At 39.5% G+C, this 16,510-nt stretch overlaps 1 protein-coding gene across 8 annotated transcripts in view; it reads left to right on the forward strand.

Annotated features, from left to right (window-relative positions):
* Window positions 1–16,510, forward strand: part of MAN2A1 (mannosidase alpha class 2A member 1) — a 147,869-nt gene that overhangs the window by 72,540 nt on the left and 58,819 nt on the right. For all 8 annotated transcript variants that reach the window (XM_065661427.1, XM_065661429.1, XM_065661428.1 and 5 more), the window contains exons 16-18: window positions 1,508–1,622; window positions 8,365–8,498; window positions 9,547–9,688. In XM_065661427.1, coding sequence (XP_065517499.1) covers window positions 1,508–1,622; window positions 8,365–8,498; window positions 9,547–9,688 — 391 coding nt within the window. The remainder of the gene's footprint in view (window positions 1–1,507; window positions 1,623–8,364; window positions 8,499–9,546; window positions 9,689–16,510) is intronic.

Here is a 16,510-nt window from a genome sequence, read left to right on the forward strand (position 1 = left end):
ACATCCAGCATCTCTTCATTTTGCTGGTTTGGTCCTGGATAGTTCCAGTGAAATTAACTGGATAAAACATTGCTGTAAAATCTTAAGTAGAAAAATCCCTCTCTTCCTGAAACAACCCATCTTACCGAAGTGTTAATAACTGTGATTCCTCTTCCAAACTCCTGTGCAAAGTATTAATAAAAGTCTTAATAAAGTAATTAATAAAGTATTCCTGTAGTTGATAGCTGCAGAGTTCCCTCTTGGATCTTGGGCAAAACTTTTATTTAACAGGGTTCTGTCTGAAGCTGTAGGAGTAAATATGTGAGTAGAAAAGCAAACTTACAGTCTTTGAAAGTCACTTTCAATTTCTTCTTTTTTTCATGATATTTCTTGAAATCTTCTGCATGTATATGCATACAGTTACATTGTTGAAGAAGAAGATACAATGATATGGACCTGTACTTGTTCTTCTCTGACTTTTGTCTGTGTGTGTGTGTGTAGTCTTTATTTCCTCTCTTCCTCAAGATACGTTTCATCTTTGATTTTCTTGCTGATGAAGAAAGAGCATGCTCTGTCCTGCTTCAATATTAGTACATACAGCAGGAAGACAGCCAGCCTCTAAAAGATTTCTGCTTATATCATTCCAAATGACTTGTTTTTTGAGTATTTTGTTGGGGGTTGGTTTCAGTGAAGTCCTTATTTGTTGTTGTTACCCTACAGTAGTAATAGCATGTGTTGTATTTTCTGTATTTTCAGTTTTGGCTTCGTCCATACTTAATATTTAACCCATTTTTACCTTTGTAGATATCCTTGTATTTCTATATAGTGTATGCAGTTCCATTTGGGATCAACTGTTTCAAAAAAATGTTACTGTTTGCTTATATGGCAGTCACAAAATACCATAACTACATGAGAAAATAATATTCTATGTCTCTTTGGTTTGGTTATGGATAGGTGGAATTTCTGCTAGTCTTTGAGAGACATCAGTAAGAAGCCAGTATTCCTTTTGAGGTAGCTTAATGGCTTCCAACACTACCTTCCATTCCAGGGGGGCTCCCATGGCAACTGTAGTTGCTTTTGATGAAGAAAAAACTTTCTCTTTTACGTTGAAAAGGATATGCAAACTGATCCATACGACAGTATGGAGGAATCTTTCCTCATGCAGTGTGCACACTGATGCACTAGGCTGTGAGCAAACTAAGCACACAGTTAAAACATCTGCCACAGGATATGAAACTACAGTATTTGATTACTGGTTAGCAAGTATGATTTTGCTAGCAGAAAGAGCAATCCAGATGTTTGCAAATATTAATACTTTCTTTGTCTGCAGGCCTTTTATCTATTAATCCTCATAAAATATCAGCAAGATATGTAATGAGGGTTATCCTAATTTTAGCTAAAGGAAAAGTGAGGCTCTGAAGAGAAGTTGCTGAATTTCAGGTTGTATTTTTAAATAATTTATAGTTTGTTGGCACTACTTTTATGCAAAGCTTTCTACATAATTATTATTTCCTTTTTGTTTTTCTAGCCTTACATTTTTACAGACCCACCTACCATAAGAGTTGCTCATGGAAGTATTTTCTCAGAAGTTCTATGTTTTTTCAACCATGTGACACATAGCATGCGACTGTATAAAGTCCAGGGTAAGAATTGTAATATTTTGTCTGTCTTAGTAGTTACCTTTCATCACTGCAGTCTTGGCTTTTATGTGCTAGGGAGCCCTGAACTTTACTAGGTGATCTGAGTTCTGTACATAGCTGTAAATTGTGAAAACGGCAAGAAAAGTTTAGAAATAAATCAGAGATGAGGTAGAAACTTAGTTTCTTTTATAGCTTCAAACTTACTGATGGAGGTAGAACAATATCTTCTCTGAAGTCACAAAGCATGTAAAGTTTATTTCTTAAGGACGTTAATAGTGAAGCCTGATTTACTTCACAACTGTAGGCATGCTTTAATTATTGATGAGCTTCCTCTTTATGTCTGCTTAGATCTTGTGACAGAGTCAGCACTAAACACCGGCATACAGACTTATGAGCTCAAATGAGTGTAACTTCATTTTTGTTTTTCTTGCTTTTCCTTCAATAAGGCTTGCATTTTTTTCTTTCTATACTGTTCAACAACTTATTTCCAAGAAAATTACAGAACAATAACTTTTGAAACTGCACCCTTCCAAACTTGGTGATTAAATTGGCCAGTGAAGAATGAAAGAGGGAGAAATAATGGTGCAATTATATGAAGTGATTTTCCTGAAAATTGACGTAAATGCTGAAGGGTATTGTTCTGTAATTGAAGTAGGAAACATGTATTTTTAGTTGTTCATCTATTTGGATGAAATTTTTCTGAAATACAGAAATATTGGCTTAGTATTTTCAACACTTGAAGGAACTTAAGCAAGCTTTATATTACCATTAACTTTACTGTAGTGTCAAAATTGTGTGGGTTAAAAAATCTGAATTATCATATCTAATTATTTTTCTAAGTACCTTCAAAGACAAATAATTGAGCTATAAGTACTTTGAAAGTCTCCCTTGCTCTTTTCCTTGTTCCTTTTGGGTTTTAAGCATAGCATTGCCAGTGATACCTACTTTGTAGCCACAAAACTCATGGGTGGTTTTGGGGGGTTTTTTTGGAAGTAATATTTCTTTATTTAGATGCCTCGTTTTTTATTATGCAAGTGCATGCTTTGAAGTTTGTACTTTGTATGTTTACTTATATGCCATATACTGATCAGAGTTAAATTGCTAGCTCGCCTGATGCAATAGTTCTAAATCAAGCTGTAGATCACATTCCTTATGAATACAAACCAAGATGTTACATAGTAATTTCTTGTTAAAGATCATGAGAAAATACTCAATACTAAATATGCAAAACTATTTGGGGTGTTTTTTTTATGTGACTAGTATGTAGAATGGGCTTAAATAAAAAGTACCTTGAGGTCAATATCATCGGGTTGCCAAACTGTGAAAATTTACTTTGCTATGTGAGCTTCAGTAAATTAAGCTTCTTACCAGGGAGGACTCTTGCATAAGGAGGATGTTTACTGTAGTGATGGGGAGTAAAAAGCCTGAAAAGTCTCTTTCTTTGTTTGGGTGAGGTTGATTGTTTTTGTTTTAAATGGATTTCTTTGTAGTTTTGTTTGTTTGTTTGTTTGTTTGTTTTGGTTTTTGTTGGTTGGTTGGTTTTTGGTTTGTTGGGGTTTTTTCGTTTGTTTTTGTTTGGTGGGGTTTTTGGTTTGTTTTTTTGTGTGTTTTAATTAGTTAGTAAAGTGCATGCCAGAAGTATTACACTTCCATTTCACAGTTCACAGAAAATGAGTTGTCAGTGGAAATCAGCTGCTTGCCAATTCCTGAACGAAAGCTGAACTTTCATTTTGAGTGCACTATCTAGGATTTCTGTAATCCCTTTTTTGGATAATTTTTAGTACATTATACTGTTTCGGTACTTAAACCATTACCTATTCAGTTGTTATGGTGAAGTCCTGTACCATGCTCTCAGCTTTTACAAGGAAAAATCATAGAATTATTTACATATTTTCTTTGTTTACTTTTATGGTATGTTTTTATTTTAATTTCTTTCTATGAAATGGACTTTTTCAAAGTTCAAAAACAGATGATTTTACATCATTGTTTTGCTGACGTATATTTCCTGGGATTTGTAATGGAAGTTATTTATATAGTATTACTTCAATTAAAAGAAGTTTTACTAAATATGTACAGTAACAAACCAATGGAGAAAAATACATGTGTATGTGTACACATACATTTTGTTTTTAAGTAAAGTTGTGATACTCCTATTGTAACCTACCTGCTTGCCAGAGAGTGGAAAGCTTGATTGTGTGGCTAATCCAGCTGTTGGACAGTGTTGCAGCAGGGAGGAATCAACACGACCATTGTGATCAATAAGCACGATTCGTTTATTGGGCTTCTACCTTCGGTTTATATAACAGTGAATATGCAAATACCAAGCACTTGATTGGTTCTGGCACAAAAGGCATTGCGTAAGCTCTACACTTTTGCAGCTACACCGTGCACCCCCCCACCATCCTCTCTCCCATGCACTTATCGCTTAGTGTCCTTGGCTGTGACTGGCCGCAGCATGTTGCTGTTTGCCGGTGTCCTTCAGTTCCTCATTATGTGGTGCTAGTAAGTCTGCACCATTCTCTAAACAAATGTTCTATTTCAGCTTGTTGATGGGAACATGACCTTTCTCTGTTAGCTACTTCTCCACAATTCCCCCTTTTTCTTTATGAAGGAATAAGGACTGAATCAGGAGTCGTTGTAAACAAGCAGAACAACATTGCAAAGCACAACAAAGCAACAAACCCCCTATAATTATGAGTCCTATACCAGCGAAGCAGCTTGTAAAGCAAATGTATATGCAGCTCTATGAAGCGAACCTCGATTTTCAAATAATTTGAGTAATTCAAAATCTGTACTTCTAAAATCAGCTAAATATTTCCGAAGTGCTATAAGCGGGTTACATAAAAGTTATTTTGACAGACTATACAAAAAGTCTTTGTTTCAGCCAACTCTGACGAAGATATCTTATAGACTGACAACCACCACAATACAATTCTATTGTAGGGTCACACTGATGACAAAAACTACAAGCTAGTGTCTACTGTGGTTGCCAAGTCCATTCCGAGGTTGTCGGCGGTGGCTGGTTGCAAGGCAGTGGAGTTTGACTTGCTGCGTACACACGTTGAGGCGCAGGGGCTGTAGGACCCATGATTGGGATCATCACGCGACGGGTCTTGGCGCTCCGCTGCCTGTTTCGCGACCGGTTGTGTTTGTGTTGACAGGTAGCAGCACAATGGTTGTCCATTTGACAATTAGGGCACCAAACCGAGTGGTGGCAATCTTTTCTCATGTGCCCATTTTGACCACATCTAAAACATCGAGGATCCTTGACCATACTGGTGGCTTGCAAAGGTGCCAAGGCTGCTAATAGTTGTGACTGACTTTTTTTTTTTTTTTTTTTTTTGAATTGCCTCTCCCACTGCTTTTACCGCCTTAATCAACATTGTCTGATGCCCCATAGGTACCCATGTCATACATTCTAACATCTCTTCTACAGTGGCATTTGCAGGTAACTGAACAAGTATCTCCCTTACAGCATCATTACAGTTCTGTATTGCACACTGACGCAGTAAAATACCATGCGTGTATTCTGGAGTACCTGACTTCCTCATAGCATCAGCTACCCTATCCACAAAGGTACTGAAGGGCTCGTCCTTTTTCTGTGTCACTTTCATGTAGGCAGGAGCTGCACTAGTATCTTTAATCTGAGATAGAGCTCGTAAGGCTAGTCTCATAGATTCTTTTAACAATTCTGGACCTAGCTGGACTTGAGCCTCCTTAGTGGAGAACTGCCCAATTCCCATCAGGTGTTGTAATTGCACCCCAATCAGGGGATCTCCCTGGCCTTGCTGAACTGCAACCGCCTCTTGACAGGCTTCCTGCCAATACATGTTCCATAACAACAACTGCGAAGGGGTGAGGATTAATTTCACAATACTTTTAATATCCTCGATTAGCAGCAAATCTGTTCCCCAAATATATGACAACATTTGCCTAGTGGGTTCAGACTGAATGCCTGTAGAAGAAACAGTTTGCCTTAACTGAGATAGCAATTTCCAATTTAAGGGAGACATTTCAGCATTTACTTCCTGACCTTGAGCGTTAATCTGGTACTTAACAGGAAAGGCGAGAATCTTTTCCTGCAACACTTGCAAACAATCAAAATCGTTGTTTGACAGAGCCTCTCTCTGAATAGATTTCCAATCTATCACCTGGATTCGCATTTGTCTATCCGTACTCTTCAACTTTACCTTTTCCTTACAACAATCTTGCCCCCCCTTTTTCTTTACATGTTCTTTACGGTCTTTATCAGTTGAATAAGACGGCTGTGCAGCTGAAAATACTCCACTATTCTGATAATGAGCAGCTTCCTCTTCCAGGGTCTCCTCCTCCGATGGAGTTAACCCCTCTTCCGAGGATTCTGCCGGGGGTGCGGAAGGGTCTATCTTTATATCAAGGTTGACTGTCGATGTTACGGGCGGATCAGAAATGTAATCCTTGCCAACCTGATAGTGAGTCAAACCGGCTGGAAGAGCTGGAGAAGAAAGGGCTAAAAGTTTCTCCTGAGCTGCAGCCACGACCTTCTGCTCAGCTGCATACTTATGTAGGCAATTAACAACTGTCCTCCAGTCTTTAGCACATTTTTTCGCTTGCTTGTTATCATCAATCACTCTATTCCAAAGCTCATCCCCAAACTTTCTCCATTCGGGTAGATCAAATACATCGCTAGGATCTTGGAAACAACCTAACTCTGTTGCATATTCTAACAGAGCCTTTAATCCCTTAGTTAAGTTCAATTCCTTATCCACCCCCCGCTTCTCTAAGAAGCACTTAAATAAATCATATGCTGCCTCTCTATCCATTATTACTCAATTATTACTCAACTTTTTCTCAACTCATGAGACGTTGGCGCCAGTGCAGCTCACCAGGAGGCAGACAAAATACGGGCGGCGAGCCAAGTAAAATCTTGCTCAGGCTTTCGGAACCTACGCTGCCAGCAGCGAAGCGTTCTTTGCCTTCCGAAGGCTGCATTCTTCGGAGCTTTCCCGATCCCTGCTGTCTTCCCAGCCTTTAAAGGTACCTGGGTTCCTGTTCCAATCGGTCCGCTCCCCTCCTATTCCAGCTGTCTTCTCTGCTCAATCAAGCAACAGCAAGAGGGTCCCTAGTTCGGGCACCAATTTGTTGCAGCAGGGAGGAATCATCACGACCATTGTGATCAATAAGCAGGATTCATTTATTGGGCTTCTACCTTCGGTTTATATAACAGTGAATATGCAAATACCAGGCACTTGATTGGTTCTGGCACAAAAGGCATTGCGTAAGCTCTACACTTTTGCAGCTACACTGTGCACCCCCCCACCATCCTCTCTCTCATGCACTTATCGCTTAGTGTCCTTGGCTGTGACTGGCCACAGCATGTTGCTGTTTGCCGGTGTCCTTCAGTTCCTCATTATGTGGTGCTAGTAAGTCTGCACCGTTCTCTAAACAAATGTTCTATTTCAGCTCGTTGATGGGAACATGACCTTTCTCTTGTTAGCCACTTCTTCACAGGACAGTACTTGTAAGTCTTATGGCTTCTTCAACAGTTTTGGTAAAACACTGATTTTGCAGTTTTTGCTTTAGAATCCTGTTGATTTTGAGCAGAAAATACTCTGGCTTGAGAGCTCTGTACAGTAATTTACCAATAAATGATTCTTAACCTTTTCTGCTTCTATTGGCATCTTGATTTTGATATCAGAATGATTAATATTTTCATCAGAAGCTTCGTATGTTATATTATCTTCATAATTGAAATTTTTTTTTTAATTATGTAGTAGAAAAGAGAGCTGAAAGTAAGTCATGGTTTAATCATTTTAAAATTAGGAACTAAAATATTATACCCTTGATCAATGTATTTGTGCTTTAATAGTGCTACCTTAAAATAGTTTGAAAATCTATGATTAAGAGCATCAGAAGTGAAACATATAGATCCATGTTTTCCAGATAAGGTCTTGGAAAGTAGAAGCAGTTACCTGAATTGAATGTTTTTCATTTAGCACTGTGTTATAATAGCCATTGGTAAACGTTAACATTTTAACAATTGCTGGCACTGCTGCAGTTGACATTCAGATTTTAAACATAGTTGGGTGACAAAATCACAACTCTGACTACATTTTACATACTAAATAATAATATAAAAGCTGAAGCAAGCATACACTTTCAGTATTTGTCAGTGTCCAACTGGAGAAAATCCCAGTGTCAGACCTATTTCATTCATGATCCCAAGAGTGAAATTAAGACCAAACAAGGTCAAGTACCATAATCCGTCAGTTTGTTTATTACAAAAAGACAATTATTATAAAAAGGAGTTTAGTATAAACAAGAGATAGCAACAGGACAGATCAGAAAAAAGACAGAAATGAAGAAAGAATTTAGGGTTACAGAGAGAGTCATCACTGTGCAGTGACAGCCACGACAGTCAGGAAGAGCAGTAAATGACTAGGTCTTGCTCCAGTGTATTAAGTGCTGAAGATAGAACTTAATAGTTATGTGCTCTTTCTTACTGATTTTCTGGAACCCACATTGGCTATTTTCATTAATTGCTTCTGTTCTACTTAGATGAAGGTTTCAAAATCTGTTCCATGAGTACTGAATTAGAAGTCCTGTTGTGCATAACCGAACCAGCTTCAAGTATTTGGTTAGATACAATAGAAAAGAAAAACTAGCAGGGGAAAACCACGCCACTGTGTTCTGGGAGTGCAGTCATTATATATCTGGCAATCACTTTTTAAAATTGAGAGGTTTTAAATGCGTCTTTTTTATGTAGGTTTGGAAGGCCAGTCTGTTGAAGTTTCCAATATTGTGGATATTAGAGGAGAATACAATCGTGAGCTTGCAATGAGAATTTCATCTGACATAAACAGTGAAAATAAATTCTATACTGATCTTAATGGATATCAGGTAATTATAGTCTATTAACTATAAAAGTCTTAGGGTGTCAGGTTTTGGCTGTCTTAATACTTCTGATCGTAAAGAGTTTGAGTCAAATTTAGTCTAACATTAAATTGCATTAATCATTTTAAAGGAAAGCTTTAAAAATGTGTGCATTATAAAATTTGATTTGGACAAGATAAAGTAGCAGTGTTTTCTTTCAGGAATTTTGTTAAATATTCCTTTATATCCTTTTTAACATTAGAGTTGTAAACAGCAAGTTATGACAAGCTACCATGTAGTTGCTTGTATATCTGCATGCCTTCTTTCCCCTCTGCTTTGTCTATTTAATTAGAGCCCTTCAGATAGCACAACACCAGATATGCATAAGGTCCAGCAACTCAGACCTAGTGAACAACTGATGCTGCTGTGTTGGAAATAAGTGATGTATTTTGAAGTGTAATAACTTCTCCTATTTGTAATGTGTCATGTGAAATTTAGTGTGACTATTTTCTTGTCTTGGACTCTTCAGCACATACAAAAGAAAGAAAATTTTCTTTTACTTACCTTCTTTTCTTGCTAAAAATAGTTTTGCAAATAGATAGAAAATCGTACCTGTTGGGTAAGAGAGTACTTTTTTCCACGTGGTGTGTAGTACTGCATTTTGCTGGAGACAGAAAAGTGAATATTTAAACTTGAAAATAATTTTAATACTACTATTCATTTATCATGTACTATTCAAGAATTCCACTACTGCTTTTACAAACCAACAATTTATTTTCTTCTACCTTCAATCTATTCACTGCTTGGTCTCTAGAGGAGAAAAAAAATTCTCTCATTCTTTAACTGTGATTATTCCTTTTTTCTAGGTTCTCTTCGTGAATCTAAAAGTACATTGAAGTTATCATTTCCAAAGTGGTAATTTAAGCCACAAATCTCTAAAAAGCTAAATAATATACTTGAGTGCTTTGGTGCTGGTTTTGCTTCTAAAGCAGATGGGTTAAATGTCTGAAAAGGTCTTAGAAATTTAAATGCATAAAAAGAATGTGTTTTATTTAAGTTCATGTTCATACTTCAGATCCAGCCCAGATTGACGATGAGCAAGTTACCTCTTCAAGCAAATATCTATCCTATGACTACAATGGCTTATATCCAAGATGCTGGTGTTCGTTTGACACTTCATTCAGCTCAGTCTCTAGGTGTTGCAAGCTTGAAAAATGGTAAGTATAAGATGATAGATATTATAAAAGCCTATCCTTCATGATTGTCTGAAAGAATTCATTCAGAGATTACCATACATACTAGCATTTGAGGAAATAAGTTTCTCCAACCCTGAGAAGTTTTAGAATATGTCAGTAAAGGAGGATGTAGAGGTTGTTCCCGCATGAAGTCCTGTCATTTTCAATGGAAGATCTGTCTCAAACTAGAAACAGAGGAAAGAAATTACAAAAAAGACAAAACGGGCAATAAATTTTCAGAGCCAGGTATTTTTCACTTAAGAACTCTGATGGAACTCAAGGATGAAACAGTGAAACTAAGTGCTTTGTTCTGTTTTGTACTGCTGTGGTAGCCCAGGGCTTAAGATGGATAATGTGATGCTGATCATCTGTTTTGGTTTGCTTGTTTGCTTTAAGGTATAAAGCACTAGTCTAAAGGTATATGCAGTATAGCCTAACATCCCTATAGAGGAAAACAATAGCAGCTTTTCTAAGACTAAAATTAGGGAAATAAAGGATAAAAATTACCCTGGCTACTAATCAACATGCTTCTTCTGAAGCAAAACCATGCTTTGCAAATTTAATGGAGTACTTTGAGAGAGTCGATGAATATGTTGACAAGTAAAATTAACTCATATTAAGAATTCCAAAAGGACACAGTCTTGTCCCTCAAGGCAGAGAAAGCCATCACGAATGACCTGGAGGGATGGAAAGAGTAGTCAATTGTTCAGTCTATACTGCTACCAGTATGAAGGGGCATTCAAATAAAGCTAGTAGTGGGAAAATAAGGTATGCAATGCATAATTTAAGATGTATAATTCCTTGCTGTAATATATTGTGAGTTTATATTTATATGGTTTTGAAAAACAATGAAACGAATACTTTGAAGGAAAAAAGTGTATCAGAAACTATACCAAAATGTACTTCCCAGTTTCTTTACAGAAAAATGTCATATTAGTGTTTATTCTGACGAAAGGTGACTAATGCACTAGATTAATGGAAGTATTTAGCAAGCCTAATTCATTTTAAGGCAAAGAGTTAATGCTGGCCTGTAGGCCAGGGCTTTCATGAATGCATGTTGGAAATATCAGGCTTTTGTTCCGACACCACCTTATGCAAGACCCAAACCACATTTTTTTCCATGCCTTCCACTAGGAGAAATCACATTTCCTTTAGCCTGATCTTGTGAATGAGCTTGACACCACCAAATATTTGTAGTCTCTTGCTGGGTACTGGAAACTAAATTAGTGTGCAGACACTCTGTTACCTTGTGATGGTGTCCATTAACAATCCTAGCCTCTGCATCACAGAATAATGCAACATCTGGTGTGCGTTCACAGCCCACTGTCCTGGGCTGGATCCAAAGAAGCGTGACCACCAGGTCGAAGGAGCTGATCCTCTCCCTTTACTCTGCTTTCATGAGACTACACTTCGAGTACTGTGTGCAGTTCTGATGTCCTCAGCATAAGAAGGACATGGAGCTGTTGGAGCAAGTCCAGGGGAGGTCCACGAGAATAGTAAGGGAGCTCGAGCACCTCCTGTATGAAGACAGGCTGAGAAAGTTGGGGCTGTTCAGCCTGGAGAAGAGGAGGCTGCGTGGAGACCTCATAACAGCCTTCCAGTATCTGAAGGGGGCCTGTAAGAGTGCTGGAGAGGGACTCTAGCAATAGGACAAGGGATAATGGTTTCAAACTTAAATAGGGGAAGTTCAGATGAGATATAAGGAAGAAGTTCTTTACTGTGAGGGTGGTGAGGCACTGGTGCAGATTGCCCAAAGAAGTGATAAATGCTCCATCCCTGGCAGTGTTGAAGGCCAGGCTGGACAGAGCTTTTGGTGACATGGTTTAGTGTGAGGTGTCCCTGCCCATGGCAGGGGGATTGGAACTAGATGATCTTAAGGTCGCTTTGTGTGAGCATTCATTTCAACTCAGAGGACATTAGAGGCTTTTTCCTTACTCCAGTTAAATAAAAAAGCAAAAGATGTGTCCCATACTTGGTCATGACATGAATTTCTTAATTATGTCACTCTTTGGCAAACTTAATCATGCAAGGTTAACAGTTACTTAGCAGCATCAACTGTTTACTCTTCCTCCACTAAAAAAAAAAAAAAAAAAAGAATGTATTAATCTGATTTGTTATCATTAGTAATATTTTATGAAACGACTCTGTTTACTACATTTGTTCTGTGGGAATGTTGGACTCCTTAAAGGAGAATAGAAATGAAGCTGAAGGCTCTGTGGCTACTGAAAGTCGTATGCTTCATGACACTTCTTTTGAGGGCCCTTCAGTATCTCAAAGGGATCCTGGAATAAAATTAAAAAACACTGCAGTTTAGCCAAGTGCCTTTAGTAACTGTGTGTCTCTGTGTCCAAGGCCGTCTAACTCAATGCATTACCCATCATCTGAGATTTCTATGAACAGATGGTTGTTTCTTATCTCATTCTTGGATTAGAGACAGATTCCTTACTATGGAGCACTTACTTGACTCTCAAGCTATCAGATGATCTCAGCAGTATGGAGTGGGATTTGTCACTTTGTCATCAGTCCTCAACATCAGTTTCTGAGAGACTTGATCAACACTGTAAAGTACATATGCCACAAATTATTTCTGCTTCCTACTTTCTCTCTTCCTGTTTATGGGATTGGATGTGTAATCATTTTTTAGTGTTAGATGCTGAACAATCTCTGCCTTGTAAGTTCCATCCACTTCTGCTCTAATTTCCTATTTAATGGATTATCCTCCATGCCCCAGGGAAGACCTCCAGATAGATGGGATTCACCGCTGTCATTTAGAGTTGGACTTTCCTGCAGTCTGATTGATAATTAATGGGGTAGAAGGCATTACTTACATCCTGAACCCTAATGCAATAAATTACACAATTTTTAAACCAGAAATTTATTTAAAACAATCTTTTTGTTTGGCCTTCTGTTGAATTTTTTTTTTTTGGGGGGGGGAGGGTGTGTTTGACTTTAGCAGCACTGATTAGTTTATATTTGCTGTTCACAATCCCCTTAAGAAATCACAAAGTTTTGTCAGTCTTCATTATCCTAGCTTATTAAAGAATGTTGGAAATGCAGTTAAATAGCTTTTTATTTAAATCTTCTAAGTTCTATTTGAAGACTTTGACAAAATGTTGTCATAGGTGAGTACTTCTTACTGTGGTTTTGGATTTATCATACCTGTCTGTCAACCCATATTCATACAGCAGTCCACAAAGACCATCAATTTGAGGCAGAATCCTAGCCTTATACTGTATACAGCTCAGAATGCTGTTTTGTTTCTTAATAATTTCTAGCTGACGTTTATCCTGGATACACAAAATCTGGTTTTACTTGAGGGAGGGGAAGAACAAGTATTTAGGAAAATTGGGTAAGTATTTGTAGAACAATGAAGTATGAAAGAGACCAGCTTACTAAGCAGCCTTATCTGGTAGTTTAAATTGTGCATTTCTTATTTAGGAAACAAGTACTTCAGTCTGATAGTTTTATTTAGGAAACCAGTACACTTGTTTGATGATTCAGTGTGCAAAAACCATAACAGCATTAATTACATGCCCTGAGCTTATTTTCTTCTGGAAAAGATACAGATGTCATTTGTATCTATCTAAATGGCTATTTATAGAATCATAGAATGGTTAGGGTTAGAAAGGACCTTAAGATCATCTAGTTCCAGCACCTCTGCCATGGGCAGGGACACCTCACACTAAACCATGTCACCCAAGGCTCTGTCCAACCTGCCCTTGAACACCGCAAGGGATGGAGCAGTCACAACTTCCTTGGGCAGCCCATTCCAGTGCCTCACCACCCCTACAGTAAAGAGCCTCCTCCTTATACCCAATCTAAACTTCCACTGTTTTAACCTGTTACCCCTTGTGCTATCACTATAGTCCCTAATGAAGAGCCCCTCCCCAGCATCCTTATAGGCCCCCTTTAGATACTGGAAGGCAGCTATGAGGTCTCCATGCAGCCTTTTCTTCTCCAGCCTGAACAGCCCCAACTTTCTCAGCCTGCCTTCATACGGGAGGTGCTTTAGACCCCTGATCATCCTTGTGGCCCTCCTCTGGACTTGTTCCAACAGTTCCATACCCTTTTTATGTTGAGGACACCAGAACTGCACACAATACTCCAAGTAAGGTCTCACGAGAGCAGAGTAGAGGGGCAGGACCACCTCCTTTGACCTGCTGGTCACACTCATTTTGCTGCAGCCCAGGATACAGTTGGCTTTCTCGGCTGAGAGCACACACTGCTGGCTCATGTTAAGTTTCTCATTGACCAAGTCATACGCAGGGCTGTTGTGAATGATATGATGTAATGTCGGGCTTAAAGAGCTATTCTGATTGGCAATTCTACAGTTCATTATAAACTCAGAACTTCATACTTGGTGTTCACCTCATGCAAAGCACTTTCATACTTCCACAAGTGAAAATACTCATGTGAGAAGGAGTGATTGTAAGCATTTATACTGTATTGCCTGCATGGTTTTCCTGTGTCCACAATATCCACCTGAGGGTGTTAAGAGAGCTGGCTGACATCCTTGTGAGGCTGCTCTCTGTAATCTTTGGGAAGTCATGGAGATTGGGGGACATAACAGAAGGCTGTAAGAAAGCAGATGTTGCCCCCATCTGCAAGAAGGACTCAGAGGATGATCCAGGAAATTATAGGCCCATCAGTCTTGCAACAGTCCTTGGGGAAATTATGGAGTGAATCTACCTAGGGGCTACTACAAGTCAAATGAAGCACAGGACTGAGAAAAGGCAGCACAGGTTCACTGCAGGCAAATCACGCTTGACAAAGCTGATTGCCTTCTAGGACAAAGTAACCTGCTTGGTTGATGTGGGGCTGTCGTGGTTTAAACCCACTCAGCCACACAGTTTCTACTCTGCCCCCTTTTTCTTTCCTTCCCCCCCTACCCTGCCGCGCTCCCAGAGGGATGGGGAGGAGAATTGAAAGAATGTAACTCCCACAGGTTGAGATAAGAACAGCCCAGTAACTAAGGTATAACACAAATCACTGCTGCTACCATCAATAATAATAATGATAAGAGAAATAACAGGGGAAGAGAATATACCACCCGCCGAAATGAGCCTGACTGAGAAGAGAGTGCCCTTCTGGGTAACTCCCAGTTACCTCCCGGGCATGATGTGTGTGGTATGGAATACCTCTTTGGCTAGTTTGGGTCAGGTGTCCTGTCTCTGCTTCCTCCCAGCTTCCCCTTCTCCCTGGCAGAGCATGAGACTCACAAAGTCCTTGGTCAGACTAAACGTTTGAGCAGTAACTGAAAACATTGGTGATATCAGTGCTGTTCCCAGGACAAAAGTCAAAAACACAGCACTGCACCAGCTACTAAGAAGGAGAAAAAAATGACTGCTACTGCTAAACCCAGGACAGGGGTGAGTGGTGGATATTGTCTACCTGGATTTCTTCAAGGCTTTTGGTACACTTTCTCACAGCCTCCTCCTAGAGAAGCTCTAGACAAGTGGTCAGTGCTGGCGACTGGCTGCACACTGAGGGTGGTGGTGAACTTTTCCAGCTGGTGACCTGTCACCAGTGTGGTCCACCACTGATCAATATTGGGCTCAATGCTGTTCAGTGTCTTCATGAGTGTTCTGGATGGTGGGATCAAATATACCATGGCCAAGTTTGCCACTGATACCAAAGTGAGTGGGGAAGTGGACACTTTGGAAGGGAGAACCACCCTGCAGGATGACCTGGATAGGAAGAGTGGGCTAACAAGAACCTTCTGAAGTTCAACAAGGACAAGGTTATGCACCTGGGCAAACCCAATCTAAGAGTGCAGCAAGGCTACCTGGCTGGGGTGGAGCTCTGTAGAAAGGGACCTGGGCAGGCTGGTAGACAGCCAGCACAATAGGAGTGATCAGTGTGCAGCAGTGGCAAAGCAAGCCAACAGGGTGCTGGGTTACATCAACAAGGTCTCACCAGCAGGGACAAAGCTGTCATTATCCCACTCTACTCAGCACTTGACAGGCCACACCTGGACTACTGTGCTCAGTTTTGGTCCCCGCTATACAAGAAAGACGTGGACAGTCTGGAAAGGGCCTGGAGAAGGGCCACAAACAGTTAGAAGACTGGGATGCTGTACGAGGAAAGGCTGAGAGAACTGGGTTTGTTGAGCCTGGAGGAAAGAAGTCTCAAGGGAGACCTTGTCACCATGTCCCAGTATTTAAAGGGTGGCTACAAAGAAAATGGAGACTCTCTTTTTACAACAAATCACATGGAATAGACAAGGGGTAATGGGCACAAGTTACCTGTGGGGAGGTTCCAACTTTACACAAGGCAAATTTTTTACAGTGAGAACAATCAGCCATTGGAATAATCTCCCCAAGGAAATGGTGGATTCCCCAAGAATGGACAGTTTTAAGATTCAGCTGGACAGGATGCTGGCACATCTAGGTCATGCTTTGCCAAGAAAGGTTGGACCATATGATCCTTAAGATCCCTTTCAACCTGATGTTCCATGGTTCTAATGGTCTGCGATTCCTTCTGCCTCCAACTGTGAAACAAAAACAAAAAAGGAAAAAAATGCATCTGGGAGGTGCGTTTTTTAATTGAGTATAAGATGATGATAGTTCCTCTACAGAAGATCCATACAGCTGCAGCTACTTGGGCTGATTCTTCTCTTTGATGCTTTATGTGCCAAATATTCTTGTTACAGATACTAGTTAATAGTAGTAACTTTTTGTGTAAAACTACTCTTTAGACTCTAAATAAAAATTTGCAGGACCTTCTGCTGAAAGGCTTGTGAAGACTTTTTTGAAGAATCTTAACAGCCAAAGCCCAAAGGTATTAACTGTTTTCATAATCAGT

Source organism: Lathamus discolor, chromosome Z (genome assembly GCF_037157495.1).
Source record: "Lathamus discolor isolate bLatDis1 chromosome Z, bLatDis1.hap1, whole genome shotgun sequence".
NCBI lineage: Eukaryota > Metazoa > Chordata > Aves > Psittaciformes > Psittacidae > Lathamus > Lathamus discolor.